The sequence below is a fragment of the Cherax quadricarinatus genome, chromosome 43 (assembly GCF_038502225.1).
Source record: "Cherax quadricarinatus isolate ZL_2023a chromosome 43, ASM3850222v1, whole genome shotgun sequence".
In the NCBI taxonomy this organism is placed as follows: Eukaryota; Metazoa; Arthropoda; class Malacostraca; order Decapoda; family Parastacidae; genus Cherax; species Cherax quadricarinatus.
Window position 1 is genome coordinate 21,121,422 of NC_091334.1, and position 18,455 is coordinate 21,139,876.

At 38.5% G+C, this 18,455-nt stretch overlaps 1 protein-coding gene across 10 annotated transcripts in view; it reads right to left on the bottom strand.

Annotated features, from left to right (window-relative positions):
* LOC128694311 (uncharacterized oxidoreductase ZK1290.5) overlaps positions 1-16,032 on the bottom strand; it is a 26,945-nt gene extending 10,913 nt beyond the window's left edge. For 2 of the 10 annotated variants that reach the window (XR_008407834.2, XM_053784392.2), the window contains exons 1-8: positions 15,401-15,525; positions 11,856-11,937; positions 10,716-10,840; positions 8,222-8,345; positions 5,899-5,984; positions 5,450-5,629; positions 2,129-2,299; positions 577-747 (exon numbers count right to left, since the gene is read on the bottom strand). Coding sequence is in view for 9 of the 10 variants with exons in the window: in XM_053784392.2 (XP_053640367.1) it covers positions 577-747; positions 2,129-2,299; positions 5,450-5,629; positions 5,899-5,984; positions 8,222-8,345; positions 10,716-10,840; positions 11,856-11,931 (933 nt within the window). In the remaining variant the exon portion in view is untranslated. The other 8 variants (XM_070093666.1, XM_070093669.1, XM_053784394.2 and 5 more) reach the window with 8 other exon arrangements.
* Between the last annotated feature and the right edge of the window lie 2,423 nt (positions 16,033-18,455).

An 18,455-nucleotide genomic window follows, 5' to 3' on the forward strand; every position in this document is an offset into this window, starting at 1 on the left:
CAATTATGAACCATTTCTAACCACAACACTTCTAATATCATGTACAGGTACTGCCTTTGGAATCACAGTGCCTTGGGGAATGGAAAGCAATCAGATATGATCAAAGGAAAGGGAAGGTAATGCCAATTCTTTGCATCAAGAGCCCTTCACCAGCAAAGGATATCAAACTAAATTCAATCATTAATGGTAAATGCTCTTTTTTTTCTAAGAAATGCAAATCAATGTTTCACTTTCATTAGTTTCTCTATGCTCTTCACATACAATAAGCAATGGAAAAATATCATTTAAGTAGTACTTTATATTGTTTAAGATAACTGATGGAGCATTGATTACATACATATATTTTCACATGATTCTGAATGTTAAACTGTGTGTACTGTACTAATAAATTTTTGCATACTGCATCATGCCAGAATCTCAGCCATGGTAATGTATGGAGAAACAATGGTCTACAAGCAAAGTAAAACACACTCATATTCTTGCAATACTGAGTACTATACAGTCAAAATGATCAAGTTATTAATAATGATGATTTACAGGCAACTTAATGCTATCATGCCCATGTTTTGCCTCTACCTCTGAGTTCTCTCTGACCCTGTGTTCTTTGGTGGATTTTGGGATGCATACTACTCTCTTCTGGAGATTCCAACGTATAAGAACTTGGGCAGGAGATTTGCCATGTATACCAGCAATCTCTTGAATTTTTGGTTCATTTAGAATTTGGCCATTGGCTAGTGGACAGTAACCCTATAATATAAAATAGAAGATTCTTTTACATCTATCAACCAGACAGGATTTTAAAGAAATATGTTATAGATACTAGCAATCACACTTTAAAATCTGTCAAAAATATTAAATCAATATGAGAACATTATTTCTAGTCCAGTGGAGAGGTTGTAGTCTGGTAGGCCATTATTATGTCTGCATCATTCTGGAAAGACAGATAGAAACTCAACAATGGTGAATATCTTTTCTTCTTTTGTCACATTGTCTTGGTCAGAAGTGATTAATGTGAAAAATACATATGAAAGTATAATGAAATGCAATTGCAAACAGACGATCTTAACAATGCAGAACAAGCCATATGGGCATGGAAATCTTTAGCTCCAGATCTTTTGCACTCTCGTGCATCATCAGAAGCTATGCAATGTTGCAAAACAGCTACAGATAATAGGGGAAATTTTCTGAGGCAAGGCAGAAGGTAAGTAGGTAAGTTTATTCAGGTATACACAAATACAGTTACATGGATTATCATACATAGCAGCACATGTGTAGAGAACCTAGGATAATTCAAAAAAGGTATCAGCGGCAGCCTATGTCTGTAACATGGGCTGCCACTGATACCTTTTCCCCTTGTCTCAGAAACTTTTCCCTTTTGTCTGTTGTTGTCTTTCAACATTGCATAACTCCTGACGACACACGAATGCGAAAGATCTAGAGCTAAAGATTTCCATCCCCATGCGGCTTATTCTGCATGAAAGTAAAAATATGAGGTGGAAGGAAGGAACCATAGAAGACATCCAAGGAAGGGTTGGAAGGATGTTTTGCGAGGTTTGAGCTTGAGCATCCAGCAGGCACGTGTGAGGAATTGGAGTGAGTTAAGACAAATACTTCGTCAATTTCATGTGCTGTTGGTATGAACATGGTAAAATCTATGAAGGGATCCAAGAATCTGCTAGCTGGACTTGAGTTCTGGAAAAGGGAAGTACAGTGCCTGCAGACAGTGGATGATACTGCAAGTAAGGTCACTGAAATTGTGATGTCTGTTCACTTTTGGAAAGACAGTTAGAAAATGAGTAACAGTGAATGTGGTTATTTCTTTGGGTCACCCAACTTGGTGAGGAAACAGCCAGTGTGTTAGCACAGAGAAACCTACCTATTAATGAGCCAATTTTTAACATCAGATATTTTCCACTAAGAAAGGGTGAGCCAAAGAAGGAACATTAATAATATTTTTTTTGTAACAAAAGTAATTTCCTAGAACTATTAAATAGTTAAAAAATATTCTTGGAGATACATGCCTAATCTACTGACTTACCAAATACTGTACCTCTTTACTCCTGCATCTGAAATCTTAAGTTTTTCAGGAACATCTTTCCCACCTTAAAAAAAAGAAAAAGCAATCTACCTGAGAGTTTTCCATCACTCGTTCTAATTTAGTCGATTTTGGGATAGCAGGAATGTGTCTCTGCACACTCCAGCGGATCAGGATCTGAGATGGTGTTTTCAAATGATGTTTGGCTATTTTCTCCACTGTCGTTTCCTTTAGGACCAAGCCTTTAGCAAGTGGAGAATAGCCCTGAGTCATCAAATAAAAGCTTTTATTACAAATCATGCAAGCATGCACAAGCATACACTTTATGATAGACTAAGTACTGAATGAAGATGGGATAACACAAGCTCACCTCTGCTCCATGAGCTTCAAAAGAATGATTTTTTTCACAGAGTGGAAAATTTTTTGAATGAAATTGAAAAGGATAGAATAAATACTGCAACCACTAGAGTATTTAATATATTACATGACTTTAAACAATGAAGACAGGACACTATGAGCTTAGCTCTGCTCCTGTAGCTAAAAACAAATTTTTCACAATACCTAATTGGTAAATTTCTATAATGGGGTTGACAAACACAATGCAATTACTACAGCCAATTAGAATAAAAAAAAATGCTTTCAAACTGTTTGTGACCGTTATAAAATTAGGTGAAATTTATCGTATACATTTTGAAAAGCCCCTAGTTATGTAGAGCATTTTGGGCAGGCTGAAACAAGAACTTAAAACTACTGTACTTGATACTGTATACTTGAAGTTAGGGTATTTGAATGTTAAGTTTTATAGTAATAAAGTTATATGAATACAGGATTATTAAATGCATCTCCATGGGGAAGTGGAACAGAATACTTCCTCCATAACCCATGCGTGTCGTAAGAGGCGACTAAAATGCCAGGAGCAAGCGGCTAGTAACCCCTACTCCTGTATACATTACCAAAGTTGGAAAGATAAACTTTTGTTTTTCTTTCTGGGCCACCCTGCCTCAGTGGGATATGGCCAGTTTGTTGAAAAAAAAAAAAAATTATTATATGCAATGATTATTTCAAGTAACAAAATGTTCCTCTCAAGGGAGGTTCCTTGAAGCTGATGAGGAGTTCTTGATCCTCCCTTTCTGTGGATTGAACCTAACTGCCTCCCATTCCCCAGGCATTGTATGATCCTCATGGGTTTAGTGCGTCTCCTAAATATAATGACAAATTTAGCTATCATAATTACTCAAGTCCGGTAGGCTGGACTTGAGTCCTGGAGGTGGGAAGTACAGTGCCTGCACTCTGAAGGAGGGGTGTTAATGTTGCAGTTTTATAACAGTAGTGTGAGTGTGCCTCTGGCAAGACAGTAATGGAGTGAATGATGATGATGCAAGTTTTTCTTTTTCGGGCCACCCTACTTACCTTGGCGGAAAACGGCCGATGTGTTAATCAAAAAAAAAATTACTAAGGGGTAGAAATACAGAGACGGCAATAAGTGCACAAGTATAAATGCTGCCAGGGATCTTGAATAAGAAGGCTGCACCATACATGACACTGATGTGTGATCTACATAAATTTACATCAAATTTAAGGGTGTTTTTAATAATATTTTTAAAGCAGATAGCAAATAGAGGACTTTTAGGATCTTTGTGGGGGCTTTTTATTTACAAGGAGTGTCTACTTAGGTTGAGTCGAACACTTGTGTATCTGCTGAAGAGGATCCAGGAGGGAGTCGAAAAAACAGATCAATTAATCTCCTGAGCTCTGTCTCCATGTGGGTTATTACTGAGCAAGAGATATTTGTTTATTGCATTCTTTAGTTTATGTATTCTGTTGCAGCTCCCCAAAACGAGGTTTAAGACTGAGTTAATATCTGTATTGTCTTGTATATACAGTATGCATAGTAAGTATGGAATTTTTTTTAACACACTGGCCATCTCTCACCAAGGTAATAACAATTGTGATAATTGAAAAGTACATTGAGTAAGTCATTCAGTGCTCATAGCAGTAAAAAAAAAAATATAGCATACACAACACAAATACACACTACCATACCGAGTTAAAATAGGCAACGTCATTTTAAAAATACATTAAAATTATTAATTATTAATTTTTACTAAAAGTTCTCAGAGATCCTTACAGGCACCCAGTAATTATAAAAACCACAATGACAAAGCTGGAGAGGCCTAAGCCATGGACAAGCTTTTAAAGTTAGGTATAGTGTCTGTCAGGAAACAGGACGAGTGTTTCCTGACGCAGGACTTAGTCATATGATGACCCACAGCTGGAGCTTTTGGTCATCTGACCAAGGCTTTCCACTGGCTAATCAGTCCATCTCTTTAAAAATTATGGTTATGATTTCAACCATTTTTTTAAATTAAAATGTGTTTCACAATAAGCTGCACACCCCAAGCTTCAGAGGGCAGGAGCGATACTTGTGCCTGATCTTCAATCAAGCAATAAGGAAGAGTTAGTTATCTTATGCTGTACTTCTAATACTAATGATAATAAATATAATAATTGTAAAATATGACAGTAGTGATAACAAGAAAAAACTGTAAGAGTATTAAAATACAGTAATTATATGAGGATTTTTTTAAATATATGTACAAACAACAAGATGATACACAAAGGAGAAGATAATATACAAAAGTAGAATATACCAAAAACAGGATAATATATAATAAACAGAAGATTTATTAGTTGTTTAGTGGTCTAGGCAGTAGCTTGTTTATTTATCTGATGGCTCAGCATAGCTTCCAGTTCATTTTTTTTTTGCTTGGTTAGCTGCTAGATCTTACAACTGTAAGAAGTTATTTTGCAATGATGATGTTGAATCTTCTCGACTCTTAATAGTAGCCAGAAATACATTTCATTTGATCAGCCGAATACCCTAAAATGGGGGATTGCTTTGATTCATCCAGTACCAGTTTAGAACATCTGTCTTCTGCACCCTTGGTGGACTTGGAGACATCATGTTATGAGCTTTCAGCTGAACTTTGATTCAGTTACCCTACCTCAGCCTCCATTTATAGTCGAGGCTTCAAGTGGAGAGCTGTGATACACTGTGTCTGGCAGTAAGACAAGGGTGGAGTTTGTTATGGTCACATGTGTTTGTAGAGATGAGCACAATTGTTTCATTTGGTCTTTAGAAAGTTATTTAAATTGGTTCAAACTGCATTTTTCATCATTTTATGTTTCCATGTACCATGCTGAGGTAATGCTGCATTATACCATTAGTGATGACTTATCTAGGCCAGGAAATTGAAGTAAATGTGGAGCTACTGTAAGAATGACCCCCCAGGTAACACCACCACATTACACCACAAACTAAACAATGAATGCAGAAAAACCACAAGAAACAAAATCAATTTAAATTTCATCTTCACATAACTAAGGTTATCTATTCAAGATCATAAATCTCACCTCAAACTGGATATTTCTCTCTGTACAATAATCTCTGAGCTTCTTTGGGTTGTTGTATGGGTGAAACTCACACTGGTTGACGTGAGGTATGACCGAACACTCTTCCATTATCATTTCCAGGTGCTGCTCTAAAAAGTTACTAATGCCAATCACTCTCACTCTCTCTTCATCAAGTAGAACCTGGAGAATATCAATGTTAATGAACCAGAGACATTCTTTTCTTCCTGCATGGTGTGATACCAAAGATAACAGTCACATTAATATTCTAAAACTACATTACTCTTCATATCTTACTACATATGGTAAAAAATACTAAACACTTAAACCTATAAATCCACATTTCATATACACAAGCATGATTTCATTATGAATATTACCATGGACTACAATATTATCATGGACCACAGTATTACAAATGATGTGCAACATCCAGCAACACAATATCTGACCTCCAGTGTGCGCCATGTGTCTTGTAGGAGCTGTTTTTTATCCTTGACACGTGAAGGGACATCTGGCCAGTGAAGGAGGTACATATCTGAAGGTAACAACACACAGTATACCATTATAATGCCAATTACATAAGAATACATTAATTCCTTAATTTTTCTTCTTTCAACAAACCGGCTGTATCCCACCGAGGCAGGGTGTCCCAAAAAGAAAACCAAAATTTTCTCTTTTTAACTTTAGTAATACATACAGGAGAAGGGGTTACTAGCCTCTTGCTCCCGGCATTTTAGTCACCTCTTATGACACACATGGCTTACAGGGAAAGAACTCTGTTCCACTTCCCTATGTAGATAAGAGGAAATAAACAAGGACAAGAACTGGAAAGAAAAATAGAAGAAAACCCAAAGGGGTGTGTAAATATATGCTTGTACGTGTATGTGTAGTGTGACCTAAGTGTAAGTAGAAGTAGCAAGACATACCTGAAACCTTGCATGTTTATGAGACAGAAAAAAGACACAACAATCCTACCATCATGTAAAGCAATTACAGGTTTCCGTTTAGCACTCACTTGACAGGATGGTAGTACCTCCTTGGGAGGTTGCTGTCTACCAACCTACTATCTTGAAGACCGAGACACTTATGCAACATATGGGAATCTTAGAGATCCCAGTCAATTCAGAAATGGCAAATATTGCTAACATTTTTAGCATCATACAGATCTGTACATTAAAATGAACTTTTACTGTACAATAATATAATGTGAAATACTATTGTATACTGTAATATACAATATATAATATTTACCTTCGATGTGATTGATGAATGTAATGCATTTTGTGTGATGGTGTTGGAGTGAGAAAAAGAAAATATAATTTTTCTGTAATATTGCCTTACTTCTCAGTAGCTGTTTTTGTGTTGATGACTGTAGGAATGCCTGTGGCAGTGGCTGTGGTGGGGTCTGAGGTAGTTACTATGCTGGGGTTTAAGATGGTGATTCTAGTACAGAATAAAAAAAAATCTACTTGGAGCATGCTGAAATTTTTGGTATAGGGATTTTAAGTAGGGTTGATATATTCAGATTCAGATTATTTATTTCAGCATGATACAATGTTCGTACAGAGATGGGTGATATTTAGTAGTGAGTGCAGAAAGCCCTTTAGTATGTAGAGCATTTCAGGTAACCTTAAGCCTATTTTAAGATTAATAAAGCAATAACTAATTGAATGCTTATACAGCCTCTCCTCACTTAGCAAAGTACTCGTTTACCAATGCCTCAGACTTACGATGGGCTTTCTGACCAGTATTCATATCTAATAATGTACATTAGAGCTGATTTTCTCTATACTATTTATTTCAATATACAGTACACTACTGTATAAACATTTAAAAATATACCAGAAATGTTTTAAATGGTGCAAAGGTGACATTAAAACAATATCAAAGATGGATGACACAAACTCACTACAATTATAGTATGCTCCTCACTTAGCGACAAATTCGTTTAACGACATGGTCTCAGGAACGGAACTCCATCGTTAAGTGAAGAAAGGCTGTATATACACTCCTGTCCATCAGTCGATCTTCCAACATATACTTGACTAAGAGAGCTGTTACTGTACCTCTGTTTCATGCTCGGAAAAGAATTTTAGATAAATTTCACCAAGTTCATGAACCACATCCTCATCTTTACTATCTTTATCCTCCTTACTCAAACTCATCATTTCCCCAAGGTTTTCAGGCATCAATACATTATCATATGATCCAATCATATGCTTAAAATCTTTTTAAGCTGCTGTGCCATCCTCATAATCCATCTTGCCTCATCAACAAAAGAGGGCCGGATGTGCAGACATCACAGTTGCCTACAGCACACCCTACAATATCTTTGGTATGTCTACACTATACATATTTTGTAAATCACAAGTGAGTTACACCTTTAGTATTATCATTCGCATACATCAGTTAAAAAATCCTCTACGTGTCTATGTTTTGCTCGTTCATTACCAATCACGTTATTCCCCTGCACATCATTCCATCAATGATTTTACGCATATTCGCAATAAATTCTGTTAAGACTGAAGGAGCAGTATGGTCTTCAATTGCTCACAGTCATACTATGGTGTCAGCATAAGCTAGTCCCTTGACCTCCCTCTCCAAGTTATCACATCTATTCACACATCACCAGTTGTCTCACAATACCACTGCTATCAAATTTAGTATAATACACATTTTCTGTAATAACTAGTCAAGCATTGTATACAGAACAGAACATTATCACTTACGAGTGTAATAACAGGAAATTTCAACCCAGTGAACTCTGCTTACCTAAATACTCGGAAGCTAATCTCTGACAGGAACCATTGAAGGCATCTCTGGTAGCAGTGGTGCCATAATCTGTGGGCCAACATTTTGTTGCCAGGAAGATTTCTTCACGAGGTACTCCTGAGGCCTGCACATTAAAAAGTTGAAAGTGAACATAGATAAGAGTAAGGTGATGAGGGTATCAAACGAGTTAGGTAAGGTAAAACTGGATGTCAGATTAGAGGGAGGGAGTATGAAAGAAGTGAATGTGTTCAGATATTTGGGAGTGGATGGGTATATGAAGGATGAGGTAAACCACAGAACTGATGAAGGGAAAAAGGTGGGTGGTGAACTGAGGTATATGGGGAGACAAAGAATGTTATCCATGGAGACAAGGAAGGAAATGTGTGAGAGCATTGTGGTACCAACATTCTTATATGGGTGTGAAGCATGAATTGTGAATGTTGCAGTGAGGAGGAGGAGGCTGGAGGCAGCAGAGATGTCGTGTCTAAAGGCAACGTGTGGTTTAATTACTATTATGCAGAGAATTCATACTGTAGAAATTAGGAGGAGGTGCAGAGTTACTAAACGTATTATTCAAAGGGCTGAGGAGGGGTTGTTGAGGTAGTTTGGTCATCTAGTGAGGATGAAGCAAAATAGGATGACTTGGAGGGTGTATAAATCTGTAGTGGAGGGAAAGTGGGGTAGGGGTCATCCAAGAAAAGGATAGAGGGAGGGGGTGAAGGAGGTTTTGTGTGCAAGGGGCTTGGACATATAACAGGTATGTGTGAATGTGTTTGATACGATTGGAGACAAATAGTTTTTTGGACTTGACAAGATGTTGGAATATGAGCTGGGTAATATTCAGTGCAGGGATTCAGGTAAACTTGATAGCTGGACTTGAGTCCTGGAGGTGGAAAGTACAGTGCTTGCACTCTAAAGGAGGGTTTGGGATATTTGCTGTTTAGAGTGACATCTAAACTGTCGTATTTGTGTGCCTCTGACAAGAGTGTGATAGTGTGAATGATGATGATGATAATAATAGTAATCATAACCTTTATTTCTACAAGTGCATGTACAAGGTACACAGGCCTAGCTGACATCAATGACAAACTACTATATAGAAAATAAAAAGCCCCTTGTTATGATGAGTATTTCAGGCAAATAAGGTAAATTCTGTCCCCAGAATGTGACCCACACCAGATGACTAACACCTGGGTACCTGTCTACTGCTAGGTGAACAGGGACAGTAGGCATCTTAAGGAAATACATCCTAATGTTTCCACACGTACCATGGACCTCAGTGTCTGAGATGAGTGTGCTAGCAATTGAGCTATGGGACACCCTAAATGGTGAAAGTGTTTCTTTTTTGGGTCACCCTGCCTCAGTGGGAGACGGCCAACGTGTTAAAAAAAAAAAAAGGACTTATTCTTGAAAAATCTGGAATTTAAAAATATGTTTTAATGTTTTTTTTTTTTTTTTAAAACATTGGCCATTTTCCACCAAGGCAAGGTGACCCATAAAAAGAATCAGAAACACTTTCATCATCACTCACTCAAGCCACCATTGCCTTGAGAGAGGCATACAGATACTACAGTTCAAAAATTGCAACATACAGTATGACCCCTGTATCTGTGGGTTTGGTTTCCATGGTTTCAGTTATCTGAGGTTTAGTGTGGCCCAAAAATAACCCTTAATTTTGCTTATTAACAGCCCCAAAGTGCAAAAGTAGTGATGCTGGCAGTTCTCCAGAGCCTAAAAGAAGCCAGAAAGTGCTTCCCATCAATGAAAAAGTGCTAATTCTTGATTTATTGTGCATAATTTACCAATTAAAATTTATCACAGGTATGTATGTAAACGAAAAACAACTTACATATAGAGTTCACTACTGACCGTGGTTTCGGGTATCCATATTTACATTAATTTGAGAGTGAAAAAAAGCTATGATTCATTTTTGCTTTACAATATTAGCCCAGAGCCTAACCTGCTGTATAAGAACATAAGAAAGAAGGAATGTATCCCCCACAGATACGGGGTTTCTACTGTATCTCCACCCTTCTTTCAGAGCACAGGCACTGTACTTTCCACTTCCAGGACTTTAGTCCAGCTAACCGGTTCCTCTGAATTCCTTCATAAATGTTACTTTGCTCACACTCCAACAGCATGTCAAGTCATAAAAACCACACTTAAATGTATCACAATAAAAACTTCCTTTAAAATAGATGAAACATTAATTAACCCGTAAACGGTCCAAATGTATATATACGTTTTTTCAACATTTGAAAGTATGTAAAAAAAGTAGATCTTCTTTTTGTTTTTTTACATTTGAAAATGTGTAAAAAACTTTGATCTACTTTTTTTTTTGTTACATTTGAAAATATGTAAAAAAAACGTAGATCTACTTTTGTAGCACTACACATGTGAACGTAGATCTGCTTGGACCGTTTACGGGTTAAATGTGTGTGTTGCAACAAGTACAGTAATGTAGATGTAGACAATGTCATGAGCACACGTTTACCTTCACAGCTTCGGCGATGTATGTCTCACAGCCGTACCGTTTAGCAGTATCAATGTGTCTATAACCACAAATTTTCAGTGCATAAACTACAGCTTCATGGCTGTAGCCACCATCATGAGATGTTCCTGCAATATATATGCTTTTGTTTAATACAGAATTCATATACTGAAGCAGCATTAATTAAGATAAGAGCTAAAATTATTTGCCAATATATTGTAAAATTTTAAATACTTGTATATAATTATGGCATAGTAAACCCAAGCATATATTTTAATTCTTATTCATGACCTCTAATACTGTTGGGTGTGCTTGACTTTGCAGTTTTTCTGTTTATTCAAATGTGACCTCTTAATTTTTTTTATACAGTATCTGAACCTATTCTCCATTTTACTCTTTTCTGCATTCAATTTCAACTTCCTTCTTATATATAACTTTGCAAACTAACACTAATAAATCTCTCAACAGATTTTCTGGTATGTTATCTGTAAAAAAAATTATAATGTTCAGTCTTTTCGGATTTACTGGTCTCTGGAACCACACCTCTCCTTAGCATTTACATCTCACACCCACATCTAAAAACACATTAAACAATTACAGCAACATCACACATCATATTCTAACAGCAACTCTTACTGGATAATACTGTTTTCCTCTTCAAGATTTCAGCAACTTAGCCCTATTCGAATCACAGAACAGGTAAGGTTCAAACCCATGGCAAGCTCACCATTCTGTGATTTACTTCCAATTATGTTATTACGATTTCATGAGTTATGATACCACCTTTCCAAATCTACAACTGCCTTACAAAATTTGTTGATATGTACAGCCACACAAAAGGTGTACACTGTACTACTATGGTTAGGAAAATACAAACAGGGTATAAATATACATGTATAGTACTGATGCAATTAGATCACAGTAAACAGGTAGTATCACAATATGCAAAATTACCAGTGAAAAAATAGTGAAATTCCAAGCACTTTCATGAGTACTCACATTATCAAGGAATGGTAAGAAATCACGACAGCATTTGGAATTTTACAATTTTTTCACTGTGGTTATTTTGCATATATAGTATGTACTGTAGTATATGCATGCAAAGAATCATTTAGCACAAAGGAGATATACAACATATTTTACCTAAGCCAAGAATAGGCATTTTAACACTGTTGTGAAGTACCACATGTTTCTCTGGGTTGGTATATACATCAGCCATTACAATCTGAAATATAAAAATATGTAATGATAAAAAATAAAAGAGTAAATGTCACAATACCATGGCAGGAACACTGTCACAATAATGTGGGTTCATTTGTGCTATAAGTGCATATAGTGTAAAGGTAGAAAGCTGAAAGTGAATATAGATAAGAGTAAGATGATGAGGGTATCAAATGATTTAGATTAGGAAAAACTGGACATCACAATGGAGGGAGGAGTATGGAAGAAGTGAATGTTTTCAGATATTTGGGAGTTGACTTGTCAGCGGATGGGTTTATGAAGGACGAGGTTAACCATAGAATTGATGAAGGAAAAAAGGTTAGTGGAGTGTTGAGGTATCTGTGGAGACAAAAAACATTATCCATGGAGGCAAAGAAGGGAATGTACGAGAGTATAGTGGTACCAACACTCTTATACGGGTGTGAAGCAGGGGTTGTAAATGCTACAGCGAGGAGGTGGCGGGAGGCAGTGGAGATGTCCTGTCTAAGGGCAATGTGTGGTATAAATATTATGCAGAGAATTCATAGTGTAGAAATTAGAAGGAAGTGTGGAGTTACTAGAAGTATTAGTCATAGGGCTGAAGAGGGGTTGTTGAGGTGGTTTGGTTATTTAGAGAGAATGGAACAAAGTAGAATGACTTGGAGAGCATATAAATCTGTAGGGGAAGGAAGGCAGGGTAGTGGTTGTCTTCGAAATGGTTGGAGGGAGGGGGCAAAGGAGGTTTTGTGGGCGAGGGGCTTGGACTTCCAGCAATCGTGCATGAGCATGTTAGATAGGAGTGAATGGAGACGAATGGTTTTTGGGACCTGACGAGCTGTGGGAGTGTAAGCAGGGTAATATTTTGTGAAGGGATTCAGGGAAACCGGTTAGCCAGACTTATGTCCTGGAATTGGGAAGTACAATGCCTGCACTTTAAAGGAGGGGTCTGGGATACTGGCAGTTTGGAGTGACTATCTAAACTGTCGTATCTGGGCACCTCTGCAAAGACAGTGATATGCATGAGTGATGGTGAAAGTGCTGAATGATAATGAAAGTTTTTCTTTCTTTTTGGGTCACCCTGCCTCGGTGGGAAATGGCCGATGTGTTAAAAAACAAAATCTTAAAATCTGTCAAAAGGATTTAAATTCATCGAAGTCCTTATTTTATTTGCCTGATCCACTTACACATATACAAACATTAGTATAAGGAACATACATTATATTCACTGGGAGCCATTAAACTTGTATGGGGTCATACATCAACTGGTGAAAATGAAGCAATTAGCTTACTACAAGGAAGAACTGGTAGCTCATATCCCTTGGATCAAAACATCTTCACCAGAATCAAGACATCCCCCACATACAGTACATTAAAATAGTTTATATTAATTTTTAATGTAATTTCCACTTCACACACTGTACAATATAGCTGCAATTTTTCTATTTAACAAAGTGAATTATATTCCGATTCTTTCAGTCCTGCTAAACATTCATTAACATATAATGACTTGACATAACCTTTCCTTCATTCCCCACATTCATACTATATATATATATATATATATATATATATATATATATATATATATATATATATATATATATATATATATATATATATATACATATATATACATATATATATACAGTGGACCCCCGGTTAACGAACTTTTTTCATTCCAGTAGTATGTTCAGGTGCCAGTACTGACCGAATTTTTTCCCATAAGTAATATTGTGAAGTAGATTAGTCCATTTCAGACCCCCAAACATACACGTACAAACGCACTTACATAAATACACTTACATAATTGGTCGCATTTGGAGGTGATCGTTAAGCGGGGGTCCACTGTATACATATATATATATATATATACATGTATATAATTATATTATATATATACATGTATATATATATTATATATATAAATGCAGCAGCGAGGAGACGGTTGGAGGCAGTGGAGATGTCCTGTTTAAGGGCAATGTGTGGTGTAAATATTATGCAGAAAATTCGGAGTGTGGAAATTAGGAGAAGGTGTGGAGTTAATAAAAGCATTAGTCAGAGGGCAGAAGAGGGGTTGTTGAGGTGGTTTGGTCATTTAGAGAGAATGGATCAAAGTAGAATGACATGGAAAGCATATAAATCTATAGGGGAAGGAAAGAGGGGTAGGGGTCGTCCTCGAAAGGGTTGGAAAGAGGGGGTAAAGGAGGTTTTGTGGGCGAGGGGCTTGGACTTCCAGCAAGCGTGCATGAGCGTGTTAGATAGGAGTGAATGGAGACGAATGATACTTGGGACCTGACGATCTGTTGGAGTGTGAGCATTGTAATATTTAGTGAAGGGATTCAGGGAAACCGGTTATTTTCATATAGTCGGACTTGAGTCCTGGAAATGGGAAGTACAATGCCTGCACTTTAAAGGAGGGGTTTGGGATATTGGCAGTTTGGAGGGATATGTTGTGTATCTTTATACGTATATGCTTCTAAACTGTTGTATTCTGAGCACCTCTGCAAAAGCAGTGATAATGTGTGAGTGTGGTGAAAGTGTTGAATGATGATGAAAGTATTTTCTTTTTGGGGATTTTCTTTCTTTTTTGGGTCACCCTGCCTCGGTGGGAGACGACCGACTTGTTGAAAAAAAAAAAAAAAAAAAAAATATATATATATATATATATATATATATATATATATATATATATATATATATATATATATATATATATATATATATATATATATATATATATATATATGACCATAATACATATCTATGTGCCCTTAAAACCATTGTAAAAATTTATATTTTGTGGCCTGGTGGCTAAAGCTCCTGCTTCACACACGGAGGGCCCGGGTTCGATTCCCGGCGGGTGGAAATTCCGACACGTTTCCTTACACCTATTGTCCTGTTCACCTAGCAGCAAATAGGTACCTGGGTGTTAGTCGACTGGTGTGGGTCGCATCCTGGGGGACAAGATTAAGGACCCCAATGGAAATAAGTTAGACAGTCCTCGATGACGCACTGACTTTCTTGGGTTATCCTGGGTGGCTAACCCTCCGGGGTTAAAAATCCGAACGAAATCTTATCTTATTTATCTTGTTACACGACAGTTGTTTTATCCTAGGTTAAGGCTTCATATTCTATCACTGAATACTAATACTACTATAATAACCAATTTTTAATGCAGAAAATTAAAAACTTGAGTGTGAAAATACACAAGTTAGAGAGCTGTACTGTAAATAAAGCTTACTTACATGTTTACTTATTTAGTATGAAGATTTTACGTGATATAAAGATAACCTTGAGAACTTGGCACCTGGTTGCCTGCTCCTAATACCCATTCTCCCACATACCTCTACTAAACCGCCATAACTCCCATGTACCTAATAACGAATATTAGAATTATCAGCACATGAGATATAGATGCACCCCGTCGGGTTTACTGAAGCAAAAGTTCTACACAATGCAAAAAAATCTGATAAATTTGGGATATTCACCTGTTGCTGTTGTTAAGGATTTTGAGGGTTATCAAAGCTTAGTTAAGAGTTAAGATGGGTGAGAACTGGGAGAGGATAAGATAAGATTTCGTTCGGATTTTTCACCCCGGAGGGTTAGCCACCCAGGATAACTCATGCAAAGCAGTGTGTCATCGAGGATTGTCTGTCTTATTTCCATTGTGGTCCTCAATTTTGTCCCCCAGGATGCCACCCACACCAGTCGACTAACACCCAGGTACCTACTTGCTGCTAGGTGAACAGGACAACAGGTGTAAGGAAACACGTCGAAATGTTTCCACCCCGCCGGGAATCGAACCCGGGTCCTCCGTGTGTGAAGCGAGAGCTTTGCCAGCCAGACCATAAGTACAATGATCGTACATAGTGTAAATTACCTAGGAACTCCCCTCCCCCCCCAAAAAAAGGGTAGTAAGTTTATTTAGGTACAGGTACACATACCTGAAGGGTATTTATTACCAAGGTTTAAACCGTTCTGGGGATCAGTGTCCCTGCGGCCCGGTCCATGACCAGGCCTCGTGGTGGATCAGGGTCTGATCAACCAGGCTGTTACTGCGGGTTGCACGTAAACCGACATATGAAACACAGCCCGGCTGGTCCTGTACTGACTGGGTGCTTGTCCTGCTTCCTCTTGAAGACAGCCAGGGGTCTGTTGGTAGTGCCCCTTATGAATACTGGGAGGCAGTTGCACAGTCTTGGGCCCCCTAACTCTTATTGTGGCGTCCCTGCTTTTAATTGGAGGAAAGTTGCACTGCCTACTAAGTCTTTTGCTTTCGTAGGGAGTGATTTCCGTGTGCAGATTTAGGATGAGTTCTTCCGGGATTTTTCAAGTGTATGTTATCACGTATCTTTCTCGCCTGAGCTCCAAGGACTACAGGTCAAGGGACTACAACTGTTCCAGGTAATTAAGGTGCTTTATTGTCCTTATGTATGCAGTGAAAGTTCTCTGTATATTTGCCAGGTCTGCAGTTTCACCTGCCTTGAAAGAGGTCATTAGTGTACAGCAATATTCCAGCCTAAAGAGAACAAGTGATTTGAAGAGAATCATCATTGGCTTGGCATCCCTAGTTTTGAAGGTTCTCAGTACCCATCCTATCATTTTCATAACGAAATCAGCAACACTTAGGTATGTAGAAGAGAACCGACAAGTTGATAAATTAGACACATGTGCGAATCTAATTTATCAACACTTGGGTATTTTTAGCCTGGAAACGTTTCGCCAGCCAGTGACTTCATCAGTCCAATACAGAGAAAAATGGTGGAAGATGAGAAGGAGCCTTAAGGTGTTACTGTCAGAGATATGTAGACAGGGCCATTCATGGAACACTATATCTTAGAATGTCCAAACATCCAGCCACTCAGAGACACCTCCATGCAAACCTCACAGGATATGACAAAACATCTCATTAATAACAATATAATATAATATCTTTATTTACTACATGTACATGTACAAGGTATACAGTCCTAGCTGACATCAATGACATACTACTATACAGAAAGCCCCTTGTTATGCTGAGCATTTCGCGCAAATTAGGTAAATTTTGTCCCAGGATGCGACCCACATCAATCGGTTAATAACTAGGTACCCATTTCACTGATGAGTGAACATAGGCAACAGACCTGGAGTTTACCTGGAGAGAGTTCCGGGGGTCAACGCCCCCGCGGCCCGGTCTGTGACCAGGCCTCCTGGTGGATCAGAGCCTGATCAACCAGGCTGTTGCTGCTGGCTGCACGCAAACCAACGTACGAGCCACAGCCCGGCTGGTCAGGAACCGACTTTAGGTGCTGGTCCAGTGCCAGCTTGAAGACTGCCAGGGATCTGTTGGTAATGCTGGGAGGCAGTTGAACAGTCTCGGGCCCCTGACACTTATTGTATGTTCTCTTAACGTGCTAGTGACACCCCTGCTTTTCATTGGGGGGATGTTGCATCGTCTGCCAAGTCTTTTGCTTTCGTAGTGAGTGATTTTCGTGTGCAAGTTCGGTACTAGTCCCTCTAGGATTTTCCAGGTGTATATAATCATGTATCTCTCCCGCCTGCGTTCCAGGGAATACAGGTTCAGGAACCTCAAGCGCTCCCAGTAATTGAGGTGTTTTATCTCCGTTATGCGCGCCGTGAAGGTTCTCTGTACATTTTCTAGGTCAGCAATTTCACCTGCCTTGAAAGGTGCTGTTAGTGTGCAGCAATATTCCAGCCTTGATAGAACAAGTGACCTGAAGAGTGTCATCATGGGCTTGGCCTCCCTAGTTTTGAAGGTTCTCATTATCCATCCTGTCATTTTTCTAGCAGATGCGATTGATACAATGTTATGGTCCTTGAAGGTGAGATCCTCCGACATGATCACTCCCAGGTCTTTGACGTTGGTGTTTCGCTCTATTTTGTGGCCAGAATTTGTTTTGTACTCTGATGAAGATTTAATTTCCTCATGTTTACCATATCTGAGTAATTGAAATTTCTCATCGTTGAACTTCATATTGTTTTCTGCAGCCCACTGAAAGATTCGGTTGATGTCCGCCTGGAGCCTTGCAGTGTCATGCAGATTCGGGTGTCATCTGCAAAGGAAGACACGGTGCTGTGGCTGACATCCTTGTCTATGTCGGATATGAGGATGAGGAACAAGATGGGAGCGAGTACTGTGCCTTGTGGAACAGAGCTTTTCACCGTAGCTGCCTCGGACTTTACTCTGTTGACGACTACTCTCTGTGTTCTGTTAACAGTTAGTAGAAACATGTCCGATGTTTCTACCCTCGATGGGAATCGAACCCAGACTTCGCCGTGTGAAGCGAGAGCTTTAGCCACCAGGCCACGGGTCACCATTAGTAGGGTCTGACAAAGATCCGTTGTTACCACTGTAATTCTGATTATTCTACTACCACCCACATGATGAACATGGGGTGCGGCCCTGTCTGGTCACAGACCGGGCCGCGGGGGCGTTGACCCCCGGAACTCTCTCCAGGTAAACTAGCAGCTCACAGGATGAGCATGGGGTGCATAATAAACTAGCAACTCACAGGATGAGCATGGAGCATGGGGTGCACA